This window comes from Sphaeramia orbicularis, chromosome 18, assembly GCF_902148855.1.
Source record: "Sphaeramia orbicularis chromosome 18, fSphaOr1.1, whole genome shotgun sequence".
In the NCBI taxonomy this organism is placed as follows: Eukaryota; Metazoa; Chordata; class Actinopteri; order Kurtiformes; family Apogonidae; genus Sphaeramia; species Sphaeramia orbicularis.
The window spans coordinates 24,541,346-24,568,358 of record NC_043974.1 but is presented as its reverse complement, the minus strand read 5'-3'; the positions used below and the strand labels follow the sequence as shown (position 1 = coordinate 24,568,358).

At 35.6% G+C, this 27,013-nt stretch overlaps 2 protein-coding genes across 2 annotated transcripts; both read right to left on the bottom strand.

The window, feature by feature from the left end:
- Nucleotides 1-1,689: 1,689 nt before the first annotated feature.
- Nucleotides 1,690-10,502, bottom strand: LOC115439019 (uncharacterized). The gene is made up of 3 exons (XM_030162912.1): nucleotides 10,372-10,502; nucleotides 6,757-7,530; nucleotides 1,690-2,853 (listed from the first exon to the last, which is right to left on the bottom strand). Exons 2-3 carry the CDS (start codon nucleotides 7,423-7,425, stop codon nucleotides 2,698-2,700), a joined length of 825 nt encoding a protein of 274 aa, XP_030018772.1. The 5' UTR covers nucleotides 7,426-7,530; nucleotides 10,372-10,502; the 3' UTR covers nucleotides 1,690-2,697.
- A 9,788-nt stretch (nucleotides 10,503-20,290) lies between these two features.
- Nucleotides 20,291-26,308, bottom strand: b3gat3 (beta-1,3-glucuronyltransferase 3 (glucuronosyltransferase I)). The gene is made up of 8 exons (XM_030161799.1): nucleotides 26,121-26,308; nucleotides 25,709-25,808; nucleotides 24,048-24,228; nucleotides 23,769-23,952; nucleotides 23,029-23,190; nucleotides 22,840-22,926; nucleotides 22,560-22,763; nucleotides 20,291-21,854 (listed from the first exon to the last, which is right to left on the bottom strand). The coding sequence occupies exons 2-8, from the start codon at nucleotides 25,800-25,802 to the stop codon at nucleotides 21,756-21,758; spliced, it is 1,011 nt and encodes a 336-aa protein (XP_030017659.1). The 5' UTR covers nucleotides 25,803-25,808; nucleotides 26,121-26,308; the 3' UTR covers nucleotides 20,291-21,755.
- Nucleotides 26,309-27,013: the final 705 nt, after the last annotated feature.

The following is a 27,013-nucleotide window of genomic DNA, read 5'->3' as shown; positions in this document are numbered from 1 at the left end:
TCTCTCTTTTTTACTCCTTTTGTTAGAAAAATATTCTTGTTATCTTGATTGAACTTTAAAATGTTTAGTTGAATTTGTTAAGCTTTTGCCTTTTTTCAATTATTATCATAACTCCTTATTTATATTTTTTTTGTTTACTCTGCATTTGCATTCCTGTGTTGCCTGTAGCCTTGATAATTTGTCACTGTTAATCAGTTAAATAAGGAATGATCATAAAAGATTGTGATAATAGGACAAAAAAAGCCCTGTTGTGTCATATTTTGTTCATCCTGTTTACCAGTGGCCTAAGAATGTCTGTTCAGATTCTAAAAATAATACCACACACAGTGATAATACTCCACTACAAGGTATTCAAAACCTTACTTAAATTAAAGTGATCCTTGTACGCATCCCACAGTATCATTAACTTCTTTTATGTGTCCCATAAGCAGATTTAGTGAATTAGAGAACTTTTATTGTTGTCATTAATGCTGAGTACAGAGCTGCCCTATATTAACAAATACAGATTGTCTGATACGTGAGGTTTATGAGTGTGATATCAGCATTTTCTCTTATGGTTTGATTAGGACACGTCATGGAATTTCACAATTGAACCTGACAAGGATTTCATGTGTTGGCTTCATATCGCATTTTACGTATTCCAGACATTTGAGATTAGGGCTGCATAATGGGGAGAAAACGTCACATTGAAATTAGTGCTGAAAGTCTTGCAATTTATATTTGGGTCTATTGACTTGGATTTTAATGAAAAAGGTACAGATTATCAATTTTCAGATCAAGTAACTGAAACTAAGACAAGAAAATACAAACCTTAAAATAAATAGAACAAACTGTAAATTAAAACTTTCATTTTGTTTGTCTTACACAGTACATGTCTTTGTTCAGTGTCATTAAACCCAAACTATCACCAGACAACAGAGCTTGTATTTATTTACCATAAATCCTCCTAAATCTGGAACTTTAAGTCAGATTCTTTTGTGACTATTTATTGCACAAGTTGACATTGCAATTGTGATTAATTATGCAACTACCTGAAATGCAACAAGTGCTCCACATTAGGCTAATCCACCTAAATGTACTTAAAGTATGAAAAGTCCTACTCACCACCATGCAGGAAAATTGTCTGTGTTAGTGTTTTATGATCAAATGTTAGGTTTCTGGGTTCATGTCACTGTCATTTCTGTTTTACATTTTTATTTTTAAGTAGAGCTTATTTGGGTGACTTTACTTTTAGTTTGCTTGTTTGATCTACAGTTGTACATCATGTTTTAAATATGAATCATATCAAGAACCTGAAAAAAACAGCCCAGCTTTTGAACAAATATATTTTCCAGCTTATTCAAGAGGGTTTAAAGAGTTTATTTAGAGCTTAAGATGAAGAGAAGTTGTTAAACTTCCAATTGAACTCAATACATTTGGTGAAAAAAGTATTAACAGGAAAGGAAGGGGGTGAAAAATGAAATTTAAAAGTAACTGAAGCTGTCAAACCAATGTAGAGGAGTAAAAAATATGAAGTAGAATTTGGAAATACTTGTCAAATGCCTTGTTCATTCATATAAACATTTAAACAACACAGTACAAGTTAAATAAGTAATATTTATCTACTCATGAAGGTGCCTCTTTATTTAAGAAGCTCTGATTATAAAACAAATGGATTCTAATAAAAAGGAACACACATTTGAGACAACATGTATGACAACGGGGGTTTATTTGCAGCACCTGTTCAAAGAGGTGTCAAAACATAAAGAATTATTAAATACAGTACATTTGAAGTGATAAAAAAACAATATATAGAATGGATTGAAGGAATTATCGCAGATCTGCTGTAAACACTACCTACTTAATTGTGTTGTGACTTAAATGTGAATAAATTAATATATTTCTTAGTTAAATATTTTAATTATTACAGTCGGAATGTCTGCACTTGTAAATGCAGTGGTAACAATTGACAAAAACTTGCAAGAAAAAAAACCTCTTTCCATTTCTTTATCTGTTTCATAAACAAATACAATTAGACTCATGCGTCATGTGTCCTCAGGTTAAAAAACCTTCACCAGAACATAAAGTGAACTTAAACTCCTGTCAAGACTGCTCTCATTAACCACATCTGATTAATAATTAGCTGTGAGAACATAATAAATGGCACTGGTTAACATGAAAACATGTAAATTTCTTCAGGGCAAAAGTCCACTGATCCGTCATCGCCGTTCGCTGGTGGAAATCTTCCATTCCTTACAGTCACACATCAACATTTTAGTGGTTTCATCGTGTTAAACTAAAGGAAGAAAAGATGATTCATACTCCAAGCTCTAAACAGTGGACTGCATTTGGGAAGCTAAGATAGTTACTAATAAAATCTGGAATAAATCATCAGAAGAGAAGCAGGATGAGTTGAACTCAGTCACCTAAAGACAGACTAGTCTCATAGACATCAATGTCAAATCAGCTGCTTGTTTCCTTCAGCTTCAATAGCCAAACCTGCTGCTGTTTTCATCATGTGCAGTGTTTCTTCATATCATGATGTGAAAAGGCACTGAAATTTATGCTGAGTGATTAAAACTCAGCACATAACATAAATAAAGGTAAAATAAAAATTATACAGACAGCATTGTGCAGTACTATTCAGTGACGGTGCATAATCAGAATCGCATGTATTAAAAAATGTTTAGGGTTTTCTGTCCATGTCACATTCTTCTTCTACTGAAACTCAGCCAACACTGAGTTGTGCTGATGTTTCTTCTTTGATAGAGGTGAGGAAGATGAAGGTGAGGATGGAGTCACAGGCGTGAGAGTGACGCTGTACAGGTTGGTGATGAAGGCTTCCCAGCCGCGACGAAACGCTCTGTCCAAGGCCTGATGGGAATGAAAGGAAGGAATGATCAGTAACATATGACTGAGAAGTGAAATTAAAAGTTTGCTGTTGATACATTAAACAGACAGAATGGAAATGCACGCTTTTAATCCCAAAAGACCTACACAAGCTCCAAAAGCATGTACTGATCTAACATGTTTAGTAATTTGTGAACAACCAATTTTAATACATTAAATAATTCAAGTAAAATGCAGTTTCTCTGCTTTTTATTGTCATTTGGATGTTAACATTCAGTTCAGGATATATTTTGCTGAAAAAGTCACTTTTTCTTCTGTTTTCTCTGTTTTGATATAATAGCCTTTGAATTTACTCTGAATTTTTATGAACATCTACATGATCAGTGAGTTAAATATAGAAAAATACTTGATTTCACTGAAAAATTCAAAATACAGAGGATAATATTACAACGAATGGAATAGTGATAAATCACTTGGTAAAGGTGAAATGTAGAGGAAAAATTAATTTAGAAGCCGCCACAAAAATAGTTGTCTCTAATTAATATACATTTTCATTCAGTGACAATTTCTAGAGTTAAAGACAAGCTATAAAGTAGATCAGGTAGAGTTTGTGTTGAATTGTTCTCATATTGATGTGTAAGACAAAAGCTGAGGCTCATGGGAGTTATTTAGTGTAAAATGTTAAAATTGGAAAATTGATTGTCCATAGGGGCTTAAAACAAAACTAATGAGCTTAAAGATCCTTGTTAGAGTGGAAGCTTCATGCAGAGGTGGGATGAAACTCTACTCAGTAACAAACCGTTGTAGCCATTTTTAGTAATCTGCTTTATTTGTGTCTATATTTTCTGATAGCTTTTTTTATGGAGGCATACACTATGTGATTCACTGATGTATCCATCAGCGCATAATAAGCATAACAAGAGGAATTTAATATAAAGACTCAATATGACAGTTTATGAAAAAAACACATGAATGATCAAGGAGACAAAAGCTGACACTGGGCTGCATGAGACTGCATTGATTTTTTTTCATTTCGCCAATTTGGAAATTAGCTTTTTTGCATTATTGCCTCTATTTGGTAAAATAGCAGAATAAGTAGACATAAAAAGATTTTATTACACGTATGCAGAGTATGTATTTAATCCTTTCATGCATAGTGGTCAGTGCAGTGGACAGCTATTCAAAGTTGTTCTCTTGTATATTCATGGATTTTGTTGTTTTACTTGCATATCAACCAACACAGTGAATGTTTATGTATCATCTCACGCAATGCAATTCATACTATTACTGTAACTTTCCTGTTCTTGATCAGCCTGATCTGCAGTAAGATATTTGAGTGTAAATCAATTGCTAATTGTTATTAGACTGTAATTAACAGGGTTTTTTTAAACATTTTTTTTTTGCATATCTGAGTGAGTAATAACTAGTGTTATCCTCCTGGGACCTTGGAAAGGAAACGTTTTGGCTTTTTTACATTTAATAATTGTGTTGATTGGAAACAGCATGATGCCATAGTTTTTTCAGATAGATTTTTTTTTTAATTTATGGAATGCCCATTGCAGTGGACAGCATTTTGTTTTTTGTTTTTTTTTTAATAATAAAGCTGTAAAACTCTTGTCCCGTACAGAGGACAAAAATGCATTGCTGGGTCTCAGGAGGTTCTAGTATGTTAAAATGTGAGAACAGATTAGCAGCATTTAAAAAAAATGTATTTCATAGTTTTCACACAGTATGTCAGTAAATGATCATTAGGCTGCCTTTGTAAATAAGAATCTGTTTTTAATTGCTTCCCTGGGTAAATAAAGGTTAAATAAAAATAAAAATAAAAAACACATGGTGTCCAGCTGAGTAGACATTTTGGTAACTCCATGAAAAATAGGTTCAAAAAAACAAATTCAATCACATTGTTTTTTTCATGCCTAAAGAGGAAAAAAAATCTTAATTAAGGTTCTCATAATTCATGCATGAAAGGGTTAAGCTATTTGATAATGTATATTTCCTATGCATCAATATCTAAACAAGTTGCCATAGTAACCGGTGACTTGCTGGTCGTTACCTTCTGTCTATTATTTCTACTCCAGAGTCTGAGCTGCAGCAGGATGCTCTCTTATCAGCACACACTATCAGTGCTCAGCTTTTGGACATAAACTAAAGGTGTGTAGACAAACAGGACAGAGTCGGACCATGAGGCTGTGCGGGTCGATGGATGCCGCTGATTGGTTAACAGCAGTGGAATGTTTTTACGGTGTGGGTTAAGCAGGCGGGTCACTGCCTTACTTCATTCCACTGATCAAAGAACATGATATAGGAGGCGAAGGAATGTCACCTCTGTGTGTGTGTATGTGTGTGTGTTCATCAAAGTAAGCATAAAATCTTAGTGGAACACGTAGGAAAGTGTTACAGTACATCTGTTACACTTACAGTTCATTAGTGAAACCTCAGTTAGTGTGACGCAAAGGGAAAAATCCTATCAGACATTGGCTAATGCGGGTTGACACGCACCAATGACCGCTGTACCTTGACCCTACTCAACTCGTGGACTTTTATTAACATGTAACGATAGTTCCCATGGTGATTAATAGCCCGTGTGCAATATGTGTAGGATGTTGTCTCGGTGGAAAGTAGAGGAAGAACTTTACCCCTCTGTTCTGCACACTCTGTTATATAATCTCAAGGGGTTTAAAGTTTAACCAGGTGGAGTGAACCTAAAATTGGAATTTATGTAAATGTGAGATACTAAAGTTCTTTAAAGCAGAAGTCGATATATGTTCCTTCTGCAAAGTACACCATAAGACGAAAAGAAGTACGGATATGAGGGTAAAAAAAGACTGGTAGAAGTAGAAGAGCTGATTCAACAGCAAAAATGGAAAAGGTCAGACGTTGGAATGTATTCAAAGTATAAAAGAAAAAAGGAGTTTTGAGAGATATTTCTGAATGTTTCTGGTAAAAAAAAAAAAAAAAAAACTGAACCTCATGGCATGTTGATCTAATATGAAGACCATTAAATGATTCTGTAAAATAATTAACTTTAACTTCACTGTGATGTGCAAATTAGTTTTCTCTGTGCACAAGAGCATGCAAAATATTATGACACCTTACATCCACAGATAAGTCACGATTTACATATTTTTTATCTTGTTATATTTGCTCTAATAAATGAAACCAAAGGATCATTTTGTTCCACCCATTTAGGCCGGAAAGGTGTGAAATGATGCCGCTTTGACTAGAATGTACAGATATTTGGCTTAAATTGCTACAGGAAAAATAAAAAGCCAACAAGAATATAACTACTCAAATAAATATGGAAACTCTAAAGTCATCAAAAAATCATCAGTAATGTTCATTTTTGAATGAGCTCAAAATGTTTAATGGTTAAGTGTATTTTGGGGGCAATTTGTGGCATCTTCTGGTTCTACGCATAAGTGCATATTTAAAAAAGTAAAGTGGTTTAAACGGGACAAACCTTAGAGGAAGGAGGTTATGGATGGATAATTGGTTAGATTAGGTCAACTTATTATCTACATAGGGACATTCTGCCTTTGCATTTTGCTCTTGCTAATACATACACAGTAGCAACACTAGTTACTAGCATTAGCAATTAGCATTAGCACATATTAGGAGCAGAGAGTGGCCATTCAACATACTCGAGGACCAACTCCAAATCTTCATCAGCACCGTGGTCAAGGACACTGAGAGGAATCAACCTCTGTATACCTATTTTTGATGGAGGGGAGGGGGGGGGCTGGATGAGTGTTTTTTGTTCCTAAACCTAACCAAACCTTTGCGACAACACTTTGACAGCCTAAATGCAACAATTGTTGTAATGTTTTTCGAGGTGTTTTGTGTAGATTCTCTTTTTGGGACATGTTTTCAACTCGTTTTGATACCTCCATCCTCTACTTGTCTCTAAAAGTTCGTCTTTCTCACCTTGCGGTAATTCTTCATCGTGTTCCTCTTCACAACCTTCATCCCCTCCTCTTGCTCCCTCTTCATCCTCCTCTCCTCCTCTCCCTCCTCTACCCGTCCTCTCTTCTTGTCCCTGATGAGGACCTGGTCGTCTGCTTCTTCTGGAACTGGGAAATGAACAAGGGCAGACTCCTTCTCTTTCCCCGTCTTCTCATTTTCTTCCTCCATCTTCTTCAGTTTCTCCATCTCTACCAGGATTATGGCCCTGGAGTCCTCCAGAGCGTGGGGGTCCACCTGGTCCTCAGTGTCCTGGCTCAGCCTCCCGTCTCTGCCTGTGTCGTCCTCAGCTCTGGCTTCCTTCTGTTTCCTCCTTGAGCTTCTTCTCCACCTGCTGTTGCGACGGCTTGGTTTCCTCCTAAGAAGAGTCTCGCCATCGTCTTCAATCGTCCCTTCATTAAATATTTCTGGTTCTTCCCTATCATCTGCTCCTGAAATGTCCATCACAGAATTTTGGCTGCTTCTTTTTTCATCCTTCATCTCTTCGACCTCTGTTGCCCTCACCTCTTCTGTCTCCACGGGGATCTCAGGCTCATCAAGGCGACCGTAGAACCCATTGGACTTGTCTAGGAACTTTGGGGCCCGGATGGAGCTCCGCACTGAGCTCTTCCTGGAGTTCTTACCGATTGTCATCTTCTCTTTATCTGTATTCACGTCTGGTTTTACTTTTCTCCCGTTGTCCTCAATTTCACCCTCACTTCTCTCAACCTGGTACTTCACAGCCCTTTTTTCTGAAGTCTGAAACAAAAGGTACAAGGAAGATTAGCTTAATGCTGTTACATAATCCTGCCCTTACACTCTTTCTCACAAAGAATTTCTTATATGTGGAAGTGCGAGAGCTAATGGATGATAAAAAGATTAGAATGGAAAGGAATGTGGTGAAGTGATCAGACAGATGATACATGTGGTGGATTATTTATCTGTGCAGATCAGATGCTGTGGGTGGAATGTACGGTACAAATCTGCAAGAATGCATGACAAGGTGTTTATGAAGAAGCACGTGTGCAGTCCTGAGTCTCACATTTTCACTTGATTGTCTGTGGGTTTTTTTGTTTTTTCATTATAGGTAATTTCACTAGTGCATACGTAGCTTTATTTTTTATCTTAGCTTAATCATTATTTTTTATTTAGTGTTAGTTTGATTTTTTAAGGCATCGCGAGTAAACTCTTTAATTATAGAAGCTGAGTGAAGCTGATAGAAGCTGATTCTTGAACACTTTGAACCACTTACATTTGCAGAAAATTAGGCAGATTTTTCCTCCAACTCTTACATTTTGTTTTAGTTGGTGTTGCATTATTCATTGTAGTTTTTAATTTAACATCTGTGTTTTGGAAACTGTCATTTTTAGCATCAAATACAATATAAAGACCTTCTTGTTCTTCTACCAAAAGAACATTTTTTTGGACATTAGTGACACATTCATCACATATGGTAAAAAAAAAAAAAAAAAAGTCTGTAGCTAGTGCACCCACAATTTGTAAGTTTTATCTATATGGACAAAATTTGGTCCATACGTCAACTATCATGTCTGGACTGGCAAAAAAGTCAAAATGGCAGACAGGAAATTGGACAATTATTGGATGTTTTCCAGTATGGCCCCTTGTAGCCATACCTTGAACCCATTTTAGTAAAATGTGTCATTTTTGTCTGTTGTTTTTTTTTGTTTGTTTGTTTGTTTGTTTTGTTTATCTGCCCAGTATTGGGGAAGCTACTTTGCAAGCATAGCTTGTAAAACTACAAGTAGTTCAGCATGGCAGTACTTCAAACAATGTACATTTCTACCCCTGGAGAAATGTAGTTTGTAAAACTACGGCTAGGAAAAGTTGTTTTGGCAACTACTTTTTATTTTTAGCGTTAACTTGAGAATTTACATGGAGTGAATATGAAACAAAATATGGCCATGGTTGCGGCGGCATGTCGCTATCGGGGGTGGTGTTGGCAGGAGGGTTGTCCATGGTAGTGACAACCACATGACGTTAGTAATGATCGCACATCTGTGAAGCAATTGAGTGCTGCCAAGGCAAGCCAATCAGAGGCAGCCTTGGCTGTGATGTCATGACATGATCATGGCTTCAAAGTATTTCAGGATGAAAGAAAATGGAACTGTCTTGCTTTCAATGGTGAAATACAATTTAAATTACAAAAAATAAATAAAATAAAAAACTTAATTTTACACTGTTGCCCAAAATTGTAGTTTGCAAATTGAGTAGTTAAACCACAAAAAATGACAAAAAAGGACTTGAACTACTTAGCGCGGCACAAAATATGTAGTTTAACTACCAGCAAGTTACAGCAAAATGTAGTTTAACTACGTAGTTCAACTACATGTAGTTTAAGTCTCGCCAACACTGTACCTGCCTTTAATAAAACTCCTCGACAGCAGCCCCAAAGTTATTTTTATCATTTTTAATAACTATAATCACTGTCTCCATCTGTATCAGTAAAGTCACAGGTCAGGCAGTATTATCATGGTTTTAATGCTGTCTTCCAAAGCTGAAAACACACTGCTCTTACAACTAAACAAACACACACAGTCAGACTTTGACACTAGACCAACCTGCTGGACACTGGACAGCGGCCAAAATCAATGACCTCACTGTGAAACTCAATGTCAATGTTGGCTCATTTTAAAGGGACACAGCAATAAATGAGCTCTAAGTAGGAAGGACAGATTCGGACACTGACAGAGTTGGTGTTTGTGCCGTATTCTGTCACCAAGGACAAAACACCTGCAGTGACAAAGATGCCACTAAAATGTCTTTCTTTATTTAGGAAGTAGAGCAATGACCAGTTTAAGCCTTTACAGCCTATAAATAGACCTGATTTACTGACTGAAATACTTCATTTGTCTTTGCCATATTAAAACCATGTATACAGAAAATGATATGCACATTTAAGCTGTATTATTGACCTGTTCCCTTTAAAATGTTACATATCTAAAATGTACTAAATGTAAATATGCTAATTTAACAGGCCATGAGCTTAAATTCAGGTGTTTCACTATCTTTGTCACAAGACTTTAATATAAGTAAAGTCTAATGGTTATTTTATCAGCGACTGATCTATGGATTATTACTTGATTAGTCGATTAAATGTTTGGTCTGTAAAATGTTAAAAAATTTTGAAAAAATATATGATAATGCCATCTTTAAGTGTCTTGTTTAGTCCACAACCCAACGATACTCAGATACTGTCACACAGGAGGAAATAAACCAGAAATTATTAAAAATGTACAAGGCTACAAGCTGAACATTTTGACTTTTTACCATAAAAACGACCCGATTGTTATTGAACTCATTGAAGATGTTTATATTAGATGACAAATAGCTGATAACTTGAATAATAGTTGCAGCTCTAAGTGCAGGTGAGTAGATATTCAGTCCAAGTTTGTGTTATTAAAAAAAAGTTACTACATTTACAACACTACAAAAATTGCCATTCACCAGTATTTTCAGATTTTAGAAGACTTAAAAATCAATGCAAAAGGCAATAAGAGTAAACATGACAATGAAAATGATCTTAATGCAGTGTATAATAAATGTACAGAGTTCGTGAAGATGAAGAGTTGCAGGTCTTACCTTGTCTTGTGCTGCTCTTTCCCTCAGTGTGTGAGTAATGCCTCCTGTGTGTGAGAGTCTGGGTGAATGACTACAGGCAGGAGCTCAGGATACTCCCCAAACACACTACGTCACACACTCAGACCCTGCCCGAACCTGCACCTACGTCGTGTCATCACCAAGACAAACACACACTCACAAAAGACACACACACAAGAAGAAGAAGAAGAGAAAGCCCTGTTGCTTTCAAGGACGCTGTAACTTTTTTTTTTACATCCTTTAACACACACTGACATGGAGATTAAGATTTGACCACAGGGCAAACACTAGAATCAGGGTAAACATCCGCTTTTTATACCAGAGCTGTCACTGATTAACAGGAACATGGTATTTTAGATGAATCTGCAGAGTAAAGATGTGACTTTGAGCTAAACTTTAACACCAAACACAAGTTCACCTTCCAGATAAATGACAATAATAGAAGTTTATGAGAACGAATGAGACAATATCAAAGTTAGAGGCGGGTTTAATGTCAAAATCTCTGGGTAGTTTTTCTTCTAAAGGAAACACGTTACATGTTTTAGATCATGTTTTAAATGGCATGTTATGGTATTTCTATGAAAAATCAAATCTTATGTAAAACAAATAAATAAAATAAAATAAAATAGTGGATGTTTTTCAAGTACCTGTAATGTTGAAAAAGAATAATTAACATCCCTCACAAAGAGTGAATGCAGACTTTTCCTTCAGCTTTCAGATGCATTTGTTGTTGTTTGGGTTCATTTTCTCCAAGTTTGTAAAAGGCTTCGCTGTATGGTTGGTTGGGGAGGCTGAAGATCCTTCTGCAATACATTTTTACATTTTTCAACAAATACATCATTTAGCACCACTTAAGACCATTTTTTGTCATCATTTACAGTCATGGGCAAAAGTTCTGTCAGTGGCAAAAACCCATTCTTTGCAAAAATGTGATTTATTTGCCAATAAAAGTGTTTTGAACTTAGAAAATATTAAGAATTATTCTTCAATGTGCCAAAGAAATATGTAGGAAAAAAGATCTGCTATAATATCAGCAAAGTTTGATTATAAAAATGTGACACATGTGCATAAAAATTGCAAAAAGCAGCCAAAACATCCACAAATAAAGTACAATTGAAGTGACTAGACATTAAAAAAGTCATTTTAGTTACTTATTTTACATAAATTTGCTTGGGCGTTTATAATAGCCATGAAAACCTCAGAATGAATCATTATAATATTTTCTAGTCCATGAATAATGCTTTAGAGGAAACAGGATATTAAAATAACATAAGTACTCACACAAATATATACCAGTATTCGTTTATATATGTCTCAAAAAAGAAAAAAGAAGCTGGGACAGTATGAACAGATAATGAAAAAACTGAAATATTTAAGCAATGTAAATGCAATGTTGTATCATAATGGATCTGGGGGTTTTTTGTTGTTTTTTTTTTTTTTGTTTTTTTATATCAAATATGTCAGTCTGCTGATTGGGCACTGGAAACAAAATAAAGCAAGAAAAAAATAAATAAGTTTTTTAGAATTACCATGTTTAACCCTTAATAGGTAACCATGGTGCCCCCCACAGCTACAGGTAACCTGGGGTCCAGCTAGACCCCAGGTTACCTACGGTGATAAAAACATCTAAAAATGTTATATTTTAGTCAGTTACAATACTTTATTGCTTATAGTATGAAAGGATAGCAATGAAACGAAAAAAATATAACAAAATTGTGCTTTATTTTCCAAATAAATTCTCCTTTACTGCGTGAAGTACAATTCTCCTTTACTGCGTGAAAACATAAAAAATTAAAAACGTGGAGTCTGCTGGGACCCCAGGTTACCTATTAAGGGTTAAGAAATAGGCATCTGAATAAAGTAAAGGTTTGTTTGTTTTTTGGATAGTGCCTGTTTTTCTTTTTTGATCATGATTAATAAATGACCTCATCAGAGGTCATTTATGAAGTAATTTATTGGGCCTTTTCATTGTGATAACCTATGACCTTGTAAATCAGGTCTACGTGGCAACAGATCTTTTAATTGTGGGTCTAAATGTCCTATAAAGACATTAACCCTTTCATGCATGAATTATGAGATCCGGTGTCAAGATTTTTTTTCCCCCGAGTGGTTTTGTTTCACTTTAGGCACGACAAAAAAAAAAAAAAATTGTGATTGAATTGTTTTTAATGAACCTATTCTTCATGGAGTTACAGAAATGTCCACTCAGCTGGATACCATGTATTTAATTTTTGAAGCAAAAACGTGCATTTAAAACGCAATATCAGAAAGTGATATACTGTGTGAAAACATTTTTAATGCAGCTAATCTGATGTTTTCTCACACATTTGATCATATTCTAATACTACTTATTACTCACTTCATGGAGATAATGTACCCCTCCCCACACACACACAGACACACAAATAACGTTTTGTTTAAGAAAAGTTATTACAGTCTAATTACATTTAGCAATTGAATATACAGTCAAATATGTAACTGCAGATCAGGTTTATCAAGTTACAGTAATTGTATGAATTGCAGTGTATGAGATGGTGCATAAGTATTCACCGTGTTGGGTGATATGCAACTAAAACAATAAAACCAATGAATATATGAGAGAACAGCTGTAGAATAGCTGTCCACTGTAGTGACCACAATGCATGAAAGGGTTAAAATTCAATACTGTGGTAATGATTGGTTTTTAGTGACATTCAATGTGCTCTGTTTTAAGATAAAATGTGACTCAAGTCCTGGATATGTCGGTTTGTTTTCACGTCCACTAGTTACTTGCTTCATAAATGGAAAGTATGCGTGTGCCTGGATAAAATGAATTAGCTCGGCCACTGAATGTTATCTTTCTGTGTGAATGGTAAACACTTTGGGTGGGACAGGGAGTGGGAGCCGCTCAGCTATGTGTGAGAGTTGGGTAATTATTTCGATGGCTGTTTTTCCAAAGTTGGCGTTGACATATACTGAGGCCACACGCCTTTACTGTACATGCACACACCTGCTCAGTGGGCAGCGTGACCACATACACCTAAGAAACAAAACACACACCCACACACAGGAAATCACGACCAAGTTATGCATGAGAGTGTGACACAGCCTGTAAAAGAAACTCATCTTTGAGGAGAAAAATTGCATTCATGTCCCAACATAACATTTATTGCACCTAAGTACAGTTTTAGGGTAATTTAGTTGTACTTTTCGTTTTATTTTTTGCAATTTTTCTATCTCTTACCAATGTTAATGTGTGGATTTATCTCTTTTTACTGTTAATACTGTTCTTGCTTTTGCAGCTGTAATTGTTTTTTGCCTCTGTAACACAGCAAATATCCTCGAACGAATAAAGAATGATCTTATCTTACTGATGGACTTACATTACATTTCATTGTGGAGAAGTGTGATGAAGACGATATATATAAGTTTAAATCATAATGAAAGTGTTTATTACAATAAAGTAATCATTCTGTACATTTAACCCAGTGGTTCCCAACCTTTTTTGGCTCGTGACCCCAATTTAACACCACAAATTTCTGGCGACCCCAGACATTCAAAACAAAGACATGTTTTTGCTAAAATTAATTTGTTTTTGATCATGTAATAATTTGCTATACTATATTGCAAATAAACATTAATTTTAGACAACATTTAGTCTATATAATGTATATCATTATGGACGGAGGCAGTAAAGCCAGGTGTAGATTACTGCACAAAGAGAGAATTTTATTTTCCTTGGTCAGGATATGTACAGTCAGTCCAGCTTGGATTTACAAGGCTGACAATTAATACTGAACAAACAAGAACTCAAACTATGAATTATGAAAGAGCTGCAGCATCTGAAACCGACCACAATGAACATTTGAAAGATAAACAGTACCACAGTGCTTCAGTTTCAGCTTCACAGTTCGTCATGTCTGTTATATATTGTGATTGCCTCTTTCAACTCACCATATACATTTTTTGAGTCTTTTTTTTTTTTTTTTTTTTTATCAATTACTAGAAATTTCAGGTGACCCCATTTGAATTCCAGGCAACCCCACGTGTAGTCCCGACCCCAAGGATGAAAAACACTGATTTAACCCATAAAGACCCAGTGATACTTTTGTGGTAGTTCCTAAATGATTTAACCTTTCTTAAACGATTTATCACCATTTAGTATAATATTATCATCTGTATTTTGCTTTTTTCAGTGAAAATCATGTATTTTCTTGTATTTAATTTACTGATCATGTAGATGTTCATGGAAGCTCAGATGAAAGTCGAGGGTTATTATGCTAAAAAACAAAGAAAACTGAAAAGAAAAAGACAATCTAGGCAAAGATATCAATAACTGAACACAAAATAAGTATCTCCATCCACTGTCATTAATCAAACTCCATGGGTTTTCTGGTGAATCAATGTTATAGAAGATGACGGTGTTTCCCTGTTAACTACAGAGCCTCTGAATGTCCAAATGGGTCATATCTGATGACCATGAAAAGATGACAAACTATTTTACACCAATTATTGACATTATTTACATGAGTAGTGGATCAGAAGTTAATAAACACTGTAGATCAGGAGACGATTTTAGTCACTGATCACTGTTTTATAGATTAATTAAGAAAAACTGTATAATAACTGTACTGTATTTAATAGATGTGACTATTTTATTCATTTATTTATTTCCAAATAAATAATTTCTGTTCAGAATCATTCAGTTCAGTGTCACATTTGTTTGTGTAGATCTGTTAATTTTATTTCGGCATTTTTGTGGAAGAACAATATATATTGGCCAAGTAATGAAAAATAATTCCAAAGAGAGAGTATTTCAAAAGATAGAAAGACATAAAATGTGTGTGTTTTCAAGTTTAATTTATGTCATCATATCATACAAACCTACATAAGGTTTAATCAGTTTAGATTCTGTTATTTTTCAGCTGGAATGGTTAAAAAAGTAAAATGAAATATGCGATTATTATTATAAAATTTGTTTTTTTTCCCCAATTTGTGTCTCGTTCTTTGTGGTTAATGTGTGAAATTACAGGGCTGATGCTTGATTAAACTGCAGCAACAGGGCATTTTACAGATAAGCAGCTATTTAATAATTTGATCATTTTAATTTTTAACCAAATTTAAGACTGAAATTCAGGAAAATTGTAATATATGTCTGCAACACCTGAATAATAAAAACTGCTGATGCACTGTTGGTAAATATATAGGTGAGTAGTACATACAGTATGAGTTTGTTCTGCAGAATTAGATTTAAGAGTGAGTTTAGAATCAAATCTGTTAACATCTAAGGGGAAGCAGAAAATGATTTTTAGTTGAGTGGTTGGTTTAAAGCTTTGTAAAATCAGAAATGTGGACTTTCATGCAGAAAAACCTGCATGGAATCAGATTTGTGCCGATATAATTGAATAAAATATCAAACAAAATCTGAGAGAGGATAAAACTCACTGTAGCAAGAAAGTAGTGTAAATGATTAGCACACATTAGATGATTATTAATGGTCATTTAGTCTGGTTCACTGGACATACTCCGCTGGAATAAGGGTGAATATTCCGGTTATACTGTGGCAGGAATGTCATTCTTCCTTCTGCTATGTGTGTGTTTTCAAAGTCCCCCTCGCTATGTGAAAGAGCTACAACTAGAAGCTGAAAATGGCAAGTTCTGACAAAGACACAGACATGTTTCCTTCTAGTTATTTTAATACCATGACAGGCTTTGTCATAGGCAGCCTCCTGTGCTGAGCGCTGCCCAAGGACGAGCAAAACAATCCAAAACTGCTATTCCAGAATAATATTAAAGACAGTCAGACCTATCTATAGCAACAGCACAGAGTATGGAGACAGGTCTGGGTATATAAAACTAATGATTTTTTTTATTCTATTGTCACTCAAAAAGTCATTAGCAATGGTAAAAATCTCCTGTTTATGTCAGGTAAAAATCTCCTGTTTATGTCAGAAATGTGTGTTAAACTGACTAAATCTTTCTAAGGTGGTGTCATAAGGCGGCAGGATAACCCACATTTTAAGGTTCACAGTGTATCTTGCATTTTTTAATTTTTTATTTATTTGTATGTTCTTACTCAGGTTTTTATCCCGGATTGTTTTTATTGTTTTATCTGTTTTATCTTTTCTGGTTTTTATTGTGTTTTATTGCATCTTGTTTTTATTTATTTGATCTCACCTATTTTATTTACTTATCCATGCTGCTATACCGATGAATGGTGGAACACTGAGCACTTTTTGTTTTGTCCTGTCTTTTTGTCCCGTCTGTAAGCGTGATCAAGTGCCTGTCTTGCATGTTCAATGTACAGGGGTTGGACAAAATAATGGAAACACCTTAAAAAAATCAACAAAATATAATTTAATATGGTGTAGGTCCGCCTTTTGCGGCAATTACAGCCTCAATTCTCCGAGGTATTGATTCATACAACTTGTGAATTGTTTCCAAAGGAATTTTAAGCCATTCTTCAGTTAGAATACCCTCCAACTCTTTTAGAGACGATGGCGGTGGAAATCGACGTCTTACTTGAATCTCTAAAACTGACCATAAATGCTCAATAATGTTGAGGTCTGGGGACTGTGCCGGCCATACGAGATGCTCAACTTCATTAGAATGTTCCTCATGCCATTCTTTAACAATTCTAGCTGTATGGATTGGGGCATTATCATCTTGTGGTGAAAGTGTTTCCATTATTTTGTCCAACCCCTGTAAGTGTTGTTGCAATGCCAAGGCAATCACCTAGACTGCAAAACAAATCTACCTACGGGTATAAATAAAGTAACCTTGAACCTTGATTTCTTGAATTTAAAAAATGAGAGTCATGAAGTGCAAATAAACAGATGACAGCAACTGTATCGAAGCAAAAGGTCAATAATTTACTCCTTTACACAGTTAATTGATGTTCAAGGTATGAGACTTTTCAGGGTTTTTTTGCTTCTGAGTTTTTTTTCCCCTCTTTTTTTCTTTTTTAAATGTTTGTTGTTTTTTTTGTTTTTTTTATATGTTGGTCATTTTGTTAGTTTTGATTATTTTGCCACAAATCTGACCCCACATTCTTGATTTATATTGACAAAAAGACGTTAAACCGTGGATACATGAAATCAAACCAAATATCTGTGGTATTTACTAATCAGTTTAATACACATTTCAGACACAAATATGAGAGATTTTTTTTTTTTTTTTCTGAGGTTTGCATCATCGTTGGCCAGCGAGTCTGAGTGACAAAGGAATACACAGAATAAAATGCTGTTAGTTCTGTGCCTGCATTTTATACTATCATTCGGGTAAAGCAGTTAACCTTATGTGGATTACTCAGATCCAGATTTAAGCCCTAACATCTATCAAATTGAATTTAGGCCAATATATTTACCTCTCTAAATGAGTTCATATTTACGGTTGCAGAAAAAATTATTAGACCACCCTTGTTTTCTTCAATTTCTTATTCATTTTAATGCCTGGTACAACTTGAGGTACATTTGTTTGGACAAATATAATGATAACAACAAAAATAGCTCATAAGAGTTTAATTTCAGAGCTGATATCTATTCATTTTCCATGGTTTTCTTGATAATAACCAAAATCACTTCAGTTCTTACATCAATAGCTATGGCATTGTACTGACAAAAACAGTGCTTTTAGGCATTCCATGTTTTCTTTTCTGTCTGTTTTAGTCACATGATACACACAGGAGTTAGTACTTGATTGCATAACCATTGTTTTTGATGACTTTTGATGGTCTAACTATTTTTTCCACGACTGTACAATCACAGTAAAAGTTGACATGTATGTCTGCTAAGCTAATAAATAAACAGATAAAGGTGGAAGAATATTGTAAAAAACATGAAAATGAGGTTGGATGTTATTAATTCTGTTTTGGAGTATGATAAAGGTGATGATAGTTTTAAGACCACAGACAGTAATGACACTACTTTCTACCGTCAGAAGTCGTCTCGTCTCCCTCAGTGTGTTTATAAATGTGTGCGTCATGTGAATCATCCCGGATCAAACCTCGTCTGACTGACTTCGTCTCTTACTCACCTCCCATTTCACCTTGTGCTATTAAACCCTGCGCTAGCGTGCGTTGGCAGATGTGTTCGGCTCCATATATGGGCATCACACACTAGAGTTTCCTCCAGAGGGGGTGTCGCAGCTGTCAATCACACAGTCGTATGGAAACCTCAGCTGCGTAATCACCAGTGATGGGACCGGATGCTGGGAGCAGGTCGCCATGGTGACTGTAACCTGAGCCAAGCTGCAGTTAGTTAGTGGGGATTTTGAAGTGGTGATACTGACAGACAGTCCCAAATAACATGAAAAAGTGTCAAGCGGCGGTGATGACAGTATGAATAATGCGATAGTGTTAAGTCAGAGCTGTGCCCCGGGCTAATTAAATGCATTACCTGACACTTTCAGACCAAGAACAGATGTGCTGTTGGCTGGGCTTCAAGGCACAGTCACTGCTTAGATTCAACTCAGGGCTCTGCAGGTTTCAACAAGTTCAACCCAAGAGACCTTTTTAAGACCATTATGACTATAGTTTAATGACCTATTTCATGACAAGGCGTGACATAAGTCCCTCTGAGTTTATGTAAACTGACTTCACCTTCACTCTCAATCAAAAAATTTCACGGTACGACATTGTCTGTTCCTTTATTCACTTGCTTACATGAATCTAAAGCATCATAAAGTTGGGAGAAAATATTTTTACCTCCTCATTAAATGATTTTGATAATGTGATTTATTCTTGGTAGATAAAATCTAACTGGGAATATGTATGGAATGATTGTATCTGGTTAAAGGTGAATATTAATGTGTATAAACAGGAATAAAAACAGGAATGTGTCTGAAAACAAAATTATTCCTATTTATAACACTGGTCAACAACAAATTTATTGTTTAAGTTTTTTGAGCTGATTTAGGATAATTTGGGTGTGCTGAATCAAAAAATCACATTAATTTTGCTCAATCAGGTCAACTTTCTGAACTATGCTACATATTGGCTTTTTAACATTTTTGCTTACATTTATGGGCATTTTCACATCATATGATACAAAATTCTTTCATATTTCTTGCAATAAACGAGTTCTGAAGATTTTACTTTTGCCAATTTATGATTAATGGTTTTTTTAATATTACAGGTGAATGAAATGGCTTCAATTAGAAGATCTTGCAAAAATAAGCCTGACGTATTCTGCTACATCTGCGGTGAATACACCATTGTACCTAACAGGAATCCTGTTAGAAAATGATTTTTTTTTCTCTTAAAACCTATTTTGGGTGAGAACTATATAAAAAAATCAACTGATAAAGTCACAAAAATGTAATCAATTTTGTGAGAAGATCAAATTTTTCAAAATCAAATTAGCAAAAAAACCTGACCTGATTGAGAAAAACAGATGTCCTTTTTGGATTTAGCGCTGCAAAATGGTCCTAATTCAGTTGAAAAAACCTAGACAACTTGCAAAAAACATTTTTTTGTAACCCAGTGTAATCTGAGAGCACTAGATTTCCATTTTTAATACCATAAATCTGCTTTTCCCAAACTTAGGCTCACAGCAAAAATGAGTAAAATATAAACTCTGTTGCTCATAAAGTTGGAATAATTTTGTTCCTCTTATTCCTATTGAGTCTCTTCATCCTCAACATCCAATTTTACACTTTTACTCTATTATATTGGTGGAAGAAATAATTTACTTTTTATTCCACTACATTTATATGAGTTGATGCAAAACTACACTACTCTTCTACCCAACAGGACAAAAATTATCTAAAATTCTATTATATGTTTACGGCCCATTACATTCCAGAGGAAACAAAAGCATTGTACAGAGTCTTTCAGACCTTCAATCCTTTGTTTTAGTAGATTCAGGGTGATTTATCAGTGTATCCCTATATGCAGGATAAACAGAGAGGACATAAGACAACGTGACATTATGTAGGTTTATTTTCAAGGCCTGGGACAGACAATATCACATTTTACAATGTAAAGAACAGTATTACATAAATAAATACATTATACACCATTAGAGAACTAACTGACTGACTGACTTACAGGCACTAATTCCACTTAAGCAGGCACTAGCTGTTTTTACAGTATCATACAACAGCAGCTCAGGAGCATTTGTCACTTTAACCTCTGAAGCACAGCTCAAGTAGGTCAGTTTATATTCCAAGCTCTGCTCAAACGCACCGCTACTGTAATGTACGACGGATTTCCAGCCCCTTAAAGGCAAATTCAAGTGTTTTAGAGTCACTAAAGTGTAGAGATGTAACATGGAGAGCAGGGTTTGTATCTGGTTATTGCATAAGGGGTTTCTATGAACTTCAGTAGTGTAGTTCCCTCATTTCATTAGGAGGTCGTCTATGTTCTTAAAAGCGTCACTAAACTATCCATATAAAAATGCTGGTTTGGACTATTATTTGTGCTATGACACCACTGAAAACCAGCCTTTTGCATTCTAAGCTCTAGCACTACAGCTGCATTGGGTGTGGGACCTTTACCGCTTCAGATTTGTCATGTCTGTGTTGCAAAACGGTGATGCCAAGTTAATGTGTTTCTGCAAGACAGGTGGTTGAGAGCAGATGCAAACAAGGCAACAACAATTTGGCATCATATTTACCTATTTTGGCAGCTGTTTATGTTATAAATACGATAACTGCGTCAAAAAAAAATGCACCATGATGCTACCTTAGCTCGAGTGATTACAGAGATTATTATCATGCTGATGAAGTTCTTAAGATTATGGATAAAATCATTTTCATGTTAGTTTAGGTTCATACTACTGACTTAGGGATGCTCATCAGCCATGCTTGATTAAATAGTTCTGTTGCAACTGTGTCTTCATTGGAAACCAAGCAAAATGTTGCAAACTCAACCTAAATATGAGGCTGCAGTGACGGAAAAAAAAAAAAACAATTCGGGTAAAATAATCTGTCAGGAATCACCTACACTGAGCACAACTAAACATGTCAAGTCTACCGATGATGCAGATGTGTGAGTCTGAATAAAATGAACCATCACATGGTTGTGTTGGATGCAAAATTGCAAAATTTTAAATTAGCGCCCCCTTGAGGCTATTATTAAAACTCCAGAGTCTGTATTTGTTGCTTGAGTAAGACGATGCCACTAACTCAATAATCATCACTAAAACTTTAAAAAAAAAAAAAAACTACAGGTAGCACAGTTACAACAACACGCACTCCCTCAATATACACATATGTGCACACATACATACATATACCTACTACCTGACACATAAAGAGACTAAAACAGCTCAATTAAATGTTGCATCTGAAATGTTCTGCTTTACAGTATTTACAACACAGAGTTACATATGCAGCATTAAACAGCAGAGAATGCTTTACGCTGTGTGTGTTTGTGTGTTTGTTCCTCAGACCTCCACAGCAGGATCGGAGCCCAGACCCTGGGCCTGCAGAGCCTCCTCCCTCTTCATTTTAGGTTTCTCTGTCCGTGTATGCCACACCAGCACCTACAAACACAACAAAAGGACATTTAAGGAAATACACTGAATAAAAAAAGGGTTCAGTATTCTCTCCAAAAGCATGATCCAGCATCTGCATCATCAGAATCCATTTTTCTCGCCTCTTGTAAAATGCAGAACTACTTTTCTTTTTTGTTTGGCTTCACAACTGACCGAAAATAATTTTACATGTCCACCAACATACTGTGTGTCTGATTTTTTTTGTTTTGGCCAGGAAGTGTACAATCTTCCCTTCTGAGTCATTGTTATTAATTTGTGAATAATTTTACACTTCTCATAATAAGCTAATAAATCTCTATAGTGTTGAATTTTGCTTGTTTCAGCAAAGCATTGCAGTAAAACCAGGAGTATAGCATGTGAAAGCTAAAAGTTAGTGTAATTGCTCATCACTCAAAGTTGTCATAAGTAGCAGGAAAACAACATGTTACACAGGCAGAAGGTTTGGTTGACAATCCAAACACTTTTAGGGCCAAAAAACGCTAAAGAAACAGTATGAATAAACTTAAATGCATTCGATAGTCTAGCATCATGAATGTTAAAACCAAACAATATAAATACTGCTTAATAAAATACTAAAGCTATTTGGAATAAATGTAAGCAAATGAAAATGCTGATGGTTCCCCTGAAAAGCAGAACAAACAACAAATTAAAATCATCCACATCACTGTTGAGATAAGTGTAAATCTCACTTACTTTAGAGCAGTTGTCAGCTTTGGGCTCCAGTTCATCCATGGTAACCAGCCCTTGAAGGAAGCTGCTCTCAAGGAAGCCCATTGGTGCTTCTCCATCAAAACAAGCCTCAGGATTGGCTAGGACCAGTTTGAGGGACACAGCAAAGCCAGCCATGTCCATCGGGAAGGGACGGCTAGGACGCCAGCCAGTGTGGAAACGAACCACCTAAGAGAAACAACATTTGGTGTTATGATAATTCAGCTTAAGTGTACCGATCATTTAATTAAAAACAATCCCCTACCTTTCCTCCTTCAACTACAGGCCGCTCATATTTCATGCCTCCGACCAGACCAACAGGCCACACCGACACTCGCTGGGTGTTCCTCATCTGAAATTAAATAACAGGATGTTTGTTGTTGTTTTAGTGGTACACATAACATCATATACACTCTGAAAGATCAAAAATAACCTTCCACATGCTGACCCTCACCTCATCAAACAACGGCACACTGTACGTGTTGTCATCGTCAGCGAAGTAAACCACTCCCTGCTGGCTGTCACCTCCTGGCTGAGCCCTTCTGTCCTCTCTCAGCCACCGTAGGCCTTCGTTCCTCTGTTCAACACCACGGGGTTTCAGCCAGCTGGGGTCACCCTGGAGTCAAGAAGGGCCAAAGTGTTTTTTATGTATTAGTCATAGTACCTGTAGTGTCTTAAACAATGCATTTTCTTCTGTTTGCAGATGATATTTTGTCCTAGGTATGATTTAAAGACTGGACCTGTTTGGATGATTCCAAACAGATCTCTAGGGCAGCTTTTGACAACACAAACTGCACAAAAAAAGAGGTGATTGGTGGATTTACTGTGGTTGTTTTCCATCTAAAAAAGAGCTAAGCTAACAGAACTAGAATGTAAACTATCAGATGGCGCAGCATGTGAAGATCATAAGACACAGCGTTATTTTAACAGGCTGTGTGAGTTTGGTTTGAAGGAGAAAACATGCTAATATCATAATTCAGATGTGTGTGAGCAATGAGCTTCACACATTAGTCAGAGTGATAGTTTGTGGAAATGTAGCATTAAACTGTTGGTGGTTTTGGTAGTAATAGGAGGATGCTGGTACACAATTTCGCCCTACATTTGAATATTTCAATGAGTAAAGTAAACCATATGTGACTCTGAATTCATACAATGCATTTACCTACAGACAAAAACCATAACAGAGTGCTCTACCTCCTGCAGTTTGCGATCCTTGGCTGTGGGCATGTGCAGGTGTGTGTAGGGAAGGCCACTCTTTGCCAGGAATTCGGACACCAGAGGAGTTTTGTGAGGCGAGTCCTCCACTACGATCCAGTGGAGCTGAGGAACATGGAGGAAGGTCTGAGACAAACGAGTCAGCTCCGCCTTCTGCACCAGCCTGGACAGAGACGGAAAGACACAAATGTAGAGGGAAGGTGTTTGTGTACGTGGGAGGAAATGAAAGTGGGTGAGGAAATCTTCCTGCCAGGATACCTTGCATATGTTGGGGTGATGACAAAGATGGTGGGCAGAGAGGGCTTGGGTTGAGATTTCTGGGGCTGTTTAGTTGACTCAGCCTTCCTCATCTTCTCCTGAAGTCGGTGCAACTCCCCCCGTAGCCGAGATATGGTACGGTCTTTAGGCATGTCATGCTCTGTGCAGTCGCAGCGCTGACCTGCATTGAAGCCACAGCAGAAACTACTTTAGAGGCAAGCAGTTTATTTTCTACCTCATTTTCTTTACAAAAATTTTTAACATTTATGTGTAAAAAAAAAGCACTAAACAACTGCAGAATGCAACAAAATACTTTTACTCAAGTGCTTGAACTCATTGCATTATTTTGTTTTTAATTTTAATTAATTTTTTTCCCAGTTCCACAACATCTCATAAGCAAAAAAATATATATTTTACTGCACTATATTTATTTACAAGCTGTAGTTACTTTTCAGATTCCAATTTATCATAATCCTGTTGAATAACCCTTCACTGAAACCTATTCTCTACATCTTAAACTAATAAACTTATAAAAACCTCTCAGATTGGGTGAAAAATTATCTTCACAAAACTGAAAACAAGGCTTTTTTTTTTTATTAGAAGAATTTTTAAAGATGCAGATTTCATACAAGACAGTGACACTACCAACATATGAAGATCTACGGTGTTTAGTTATAGATAAAACAACCCAGTACTAAAAAAAAAAAAAATCAACAGCAGTAAAATGCAACATAAAGTACAGTGCAAAAGTGTTAGTCCACAACTGGGTGTGTTATTTTACCAAGGTTAAAATGACCATGTATTAATATTCTTATTCATCTTACTATTATCATTAAAAAATATTAATAATAACAAAAACAGACATGCTACTCAGTCACAGTACTGAATAATTACATTGACAAAAAAGGAAGTGCAGTGAAGAAAGACAGGAGAATCAGTTTTCCAAGCCTGTTGTGGATTTTACAACATTTTGAGAATCTTTAGAGACAACAAATCGTCGGCTTCCTGATAAAACCTGCTAAACGACATTTTTGTTTGGGAATAAAAACCTGCTATCTCCCCTGTTATAGCTTCAAATTTCAGTCTCCTGTGACAGTTGTTTACATTCCATCATAAGTACCAACATTAAAGGAACAGATTTTTTTTTTTTTTTCATATTTCAGTTTCCCGTTATATAAACAGTTTATTGTTTCTCCTGTAAAATTTGCCATAAGTCATATAGCAGGTTTTATCAGGAAGACGATAAAATACTGATGTGTGTTGAAATAATTAATGTAAAAGGTTTCTTAACAAAGGGAAAGTAGAATTTTCAATGTTGTGAGCTTTGTGAATAAAACATACAGTGTCGATTTAATCAATATTCATTCCCTTGCAGTTGAGATGCTGTTTACAAGGGGTTATCTTTATACAGTTTGGATTCTCACAATGTCTGAACTGTCCTTAAGACTTTTACACATTACTGTACACATAAATTAAGCAGCAATATAAATTAAAAACATATACATTTCCTTCTTTCAAGTTCATTTTCAACAAGTGGTTAAGTAGTTTTATTTAAGTAAAGAGCATTTTCACAATGTGGTATTGGTACATGTACTGTATTGAAGGATCTGAATACTTGCTCCATCACTGGCCTTGAGTAACACCGTGAAATGTCCACTCACCAAGTTGCATCAGTGCATAGACGAGGCCCAGGAGGGAGACCATGAAGTAAAGCACAAACACAGTCTTCAGCTTCAGCTTCATCCTCGTCGCCATGGTGCCCTGAACAGTAAAGACATGGACCAATTTCAAGACACAAACAAATACATTTAAGCATTTAAGACTAGATGTGTTAGTCCTTCGCCAACTATGAATGTTTAGCTCGTAGCTCTGGACTTCATGCGTGTTCTTTAAGCACTCAGCATGACGCTAACTGACAATGTCTCTAATAGATATTTCATCACATATCTCTGTGATAAAATGTAAAACCGTGAAGTTTATGATGGTCGTCACATATGTAAAGGTACGTGTACATTAGTGACCACATTAGCCTGTTAGCAGTAAATAGCTCGTCTGTATTCCTTAAAAACTCACCAGTTGGAGGGAATTGATGGAAGACCGGAGCGACAGAGTTGAATTATGAGCTTAAACCTTCAGGTCATCTTGGACAGACGTGACCAAAGGCACCTCAGTGCATCACAACATCCATTCATTCGCCTTTGCTAGGACATTTTTTTTCAGCAAAGTACCAACAACTTCCGGTGTCTGTGCAACGCAGAAAGAGACCGCAGAACACAATTATAACACACAGTTCCACATGAGTAACTGCGAGTTGGTCCATTTTTACAAATATTTCCTTTTTTAAATCTTATATTAACTTCTCCAGGTAAAATAAATCTTGAAATATATGTTTACTGTGCTATGTTGTAGCACAGTAACTTAATATAGATTTAAAAAATTCTTTTATCACAAAGGGAAAGCAGTATCCAATTTAATGTAATAACACTTAAAAAAAAAAAAAAAAATTAACTTGTATATTTAATCATTGTTTCAAATTTAGGTTACAGACATGCACATTATATATGGTGAACATTTTAATTATTATTTTGATACATCAATTAATCTTTCTAATGAAGGAAAATTGAGAAAAGGTCGATTTTAAATATGTAAAAAATTATATTAACTGTATTTTAATTGCAGCCATTTGTTTTAGCTTATTCAACTCTTTTATACCCTAATTGATATTCATTTGCCAGTTTGTATTCCAATATTTTTTGCAGGTTTCTGACTATTCCAAGTACCTTTTAATGTCTTTCATTATCATCATTAACTGTCCAACATTATTTTCATCATAAAACAAAATGAATAAACCTTTCGACTTCAAATCAGGGTTCGTCTTTGTCACATATTATAGCATTTAATGTAATGAGGAAAGAATGTAAAATTGAGTTTAAAAAAGGGTTGGAAAGAGTACAAAGATGAGGGCA

What these genes read in the sequence shown, in the direction of transcription:
- b3gat3 (XM_030161799.1), bottom strand. Translation starts at nt 25,802, where the DNA reads ATGGCGACGAGGATGAAGCTGAAGCTGAAGACTGTGTTTGTGCTTTAC. An exon ending in AGGATCGCAAACTGCAGGAG is followed by an intron (nt 23,191 to 23,768) that starts GTAGAGCACTCT and finishes TCTTGACTCCAG; the next exon opens with GGTGACCCCAGCTGGCTGAA. An exon ending in CTGTAGTTGAAGGAGGAAAG is followed by an intron (nt 22,764 to 22,839) that starts GTAGGGGATTGT and finishes TGTTTCTCTTAG; the next exon opens with GTGGTTCGTTTCCACACTGG.
- LOC115439019 (XM_030162912.1), bottom strand. Translation starts at nt 7,425, where the DNA reads ATGACAATCGGTAAGAACTCCAGGAAGAGCTCAGTGCGGAGCTCCATC. An exon ending in CGATGAAGAATTACCGCAAG is followed by an intron (nt 2,854 to 6,756) that starts GTGAGAAAGACG and finishes CATTCCCATCAG; the next exon opens with GCCTTGGACAGAGCGTTTCG.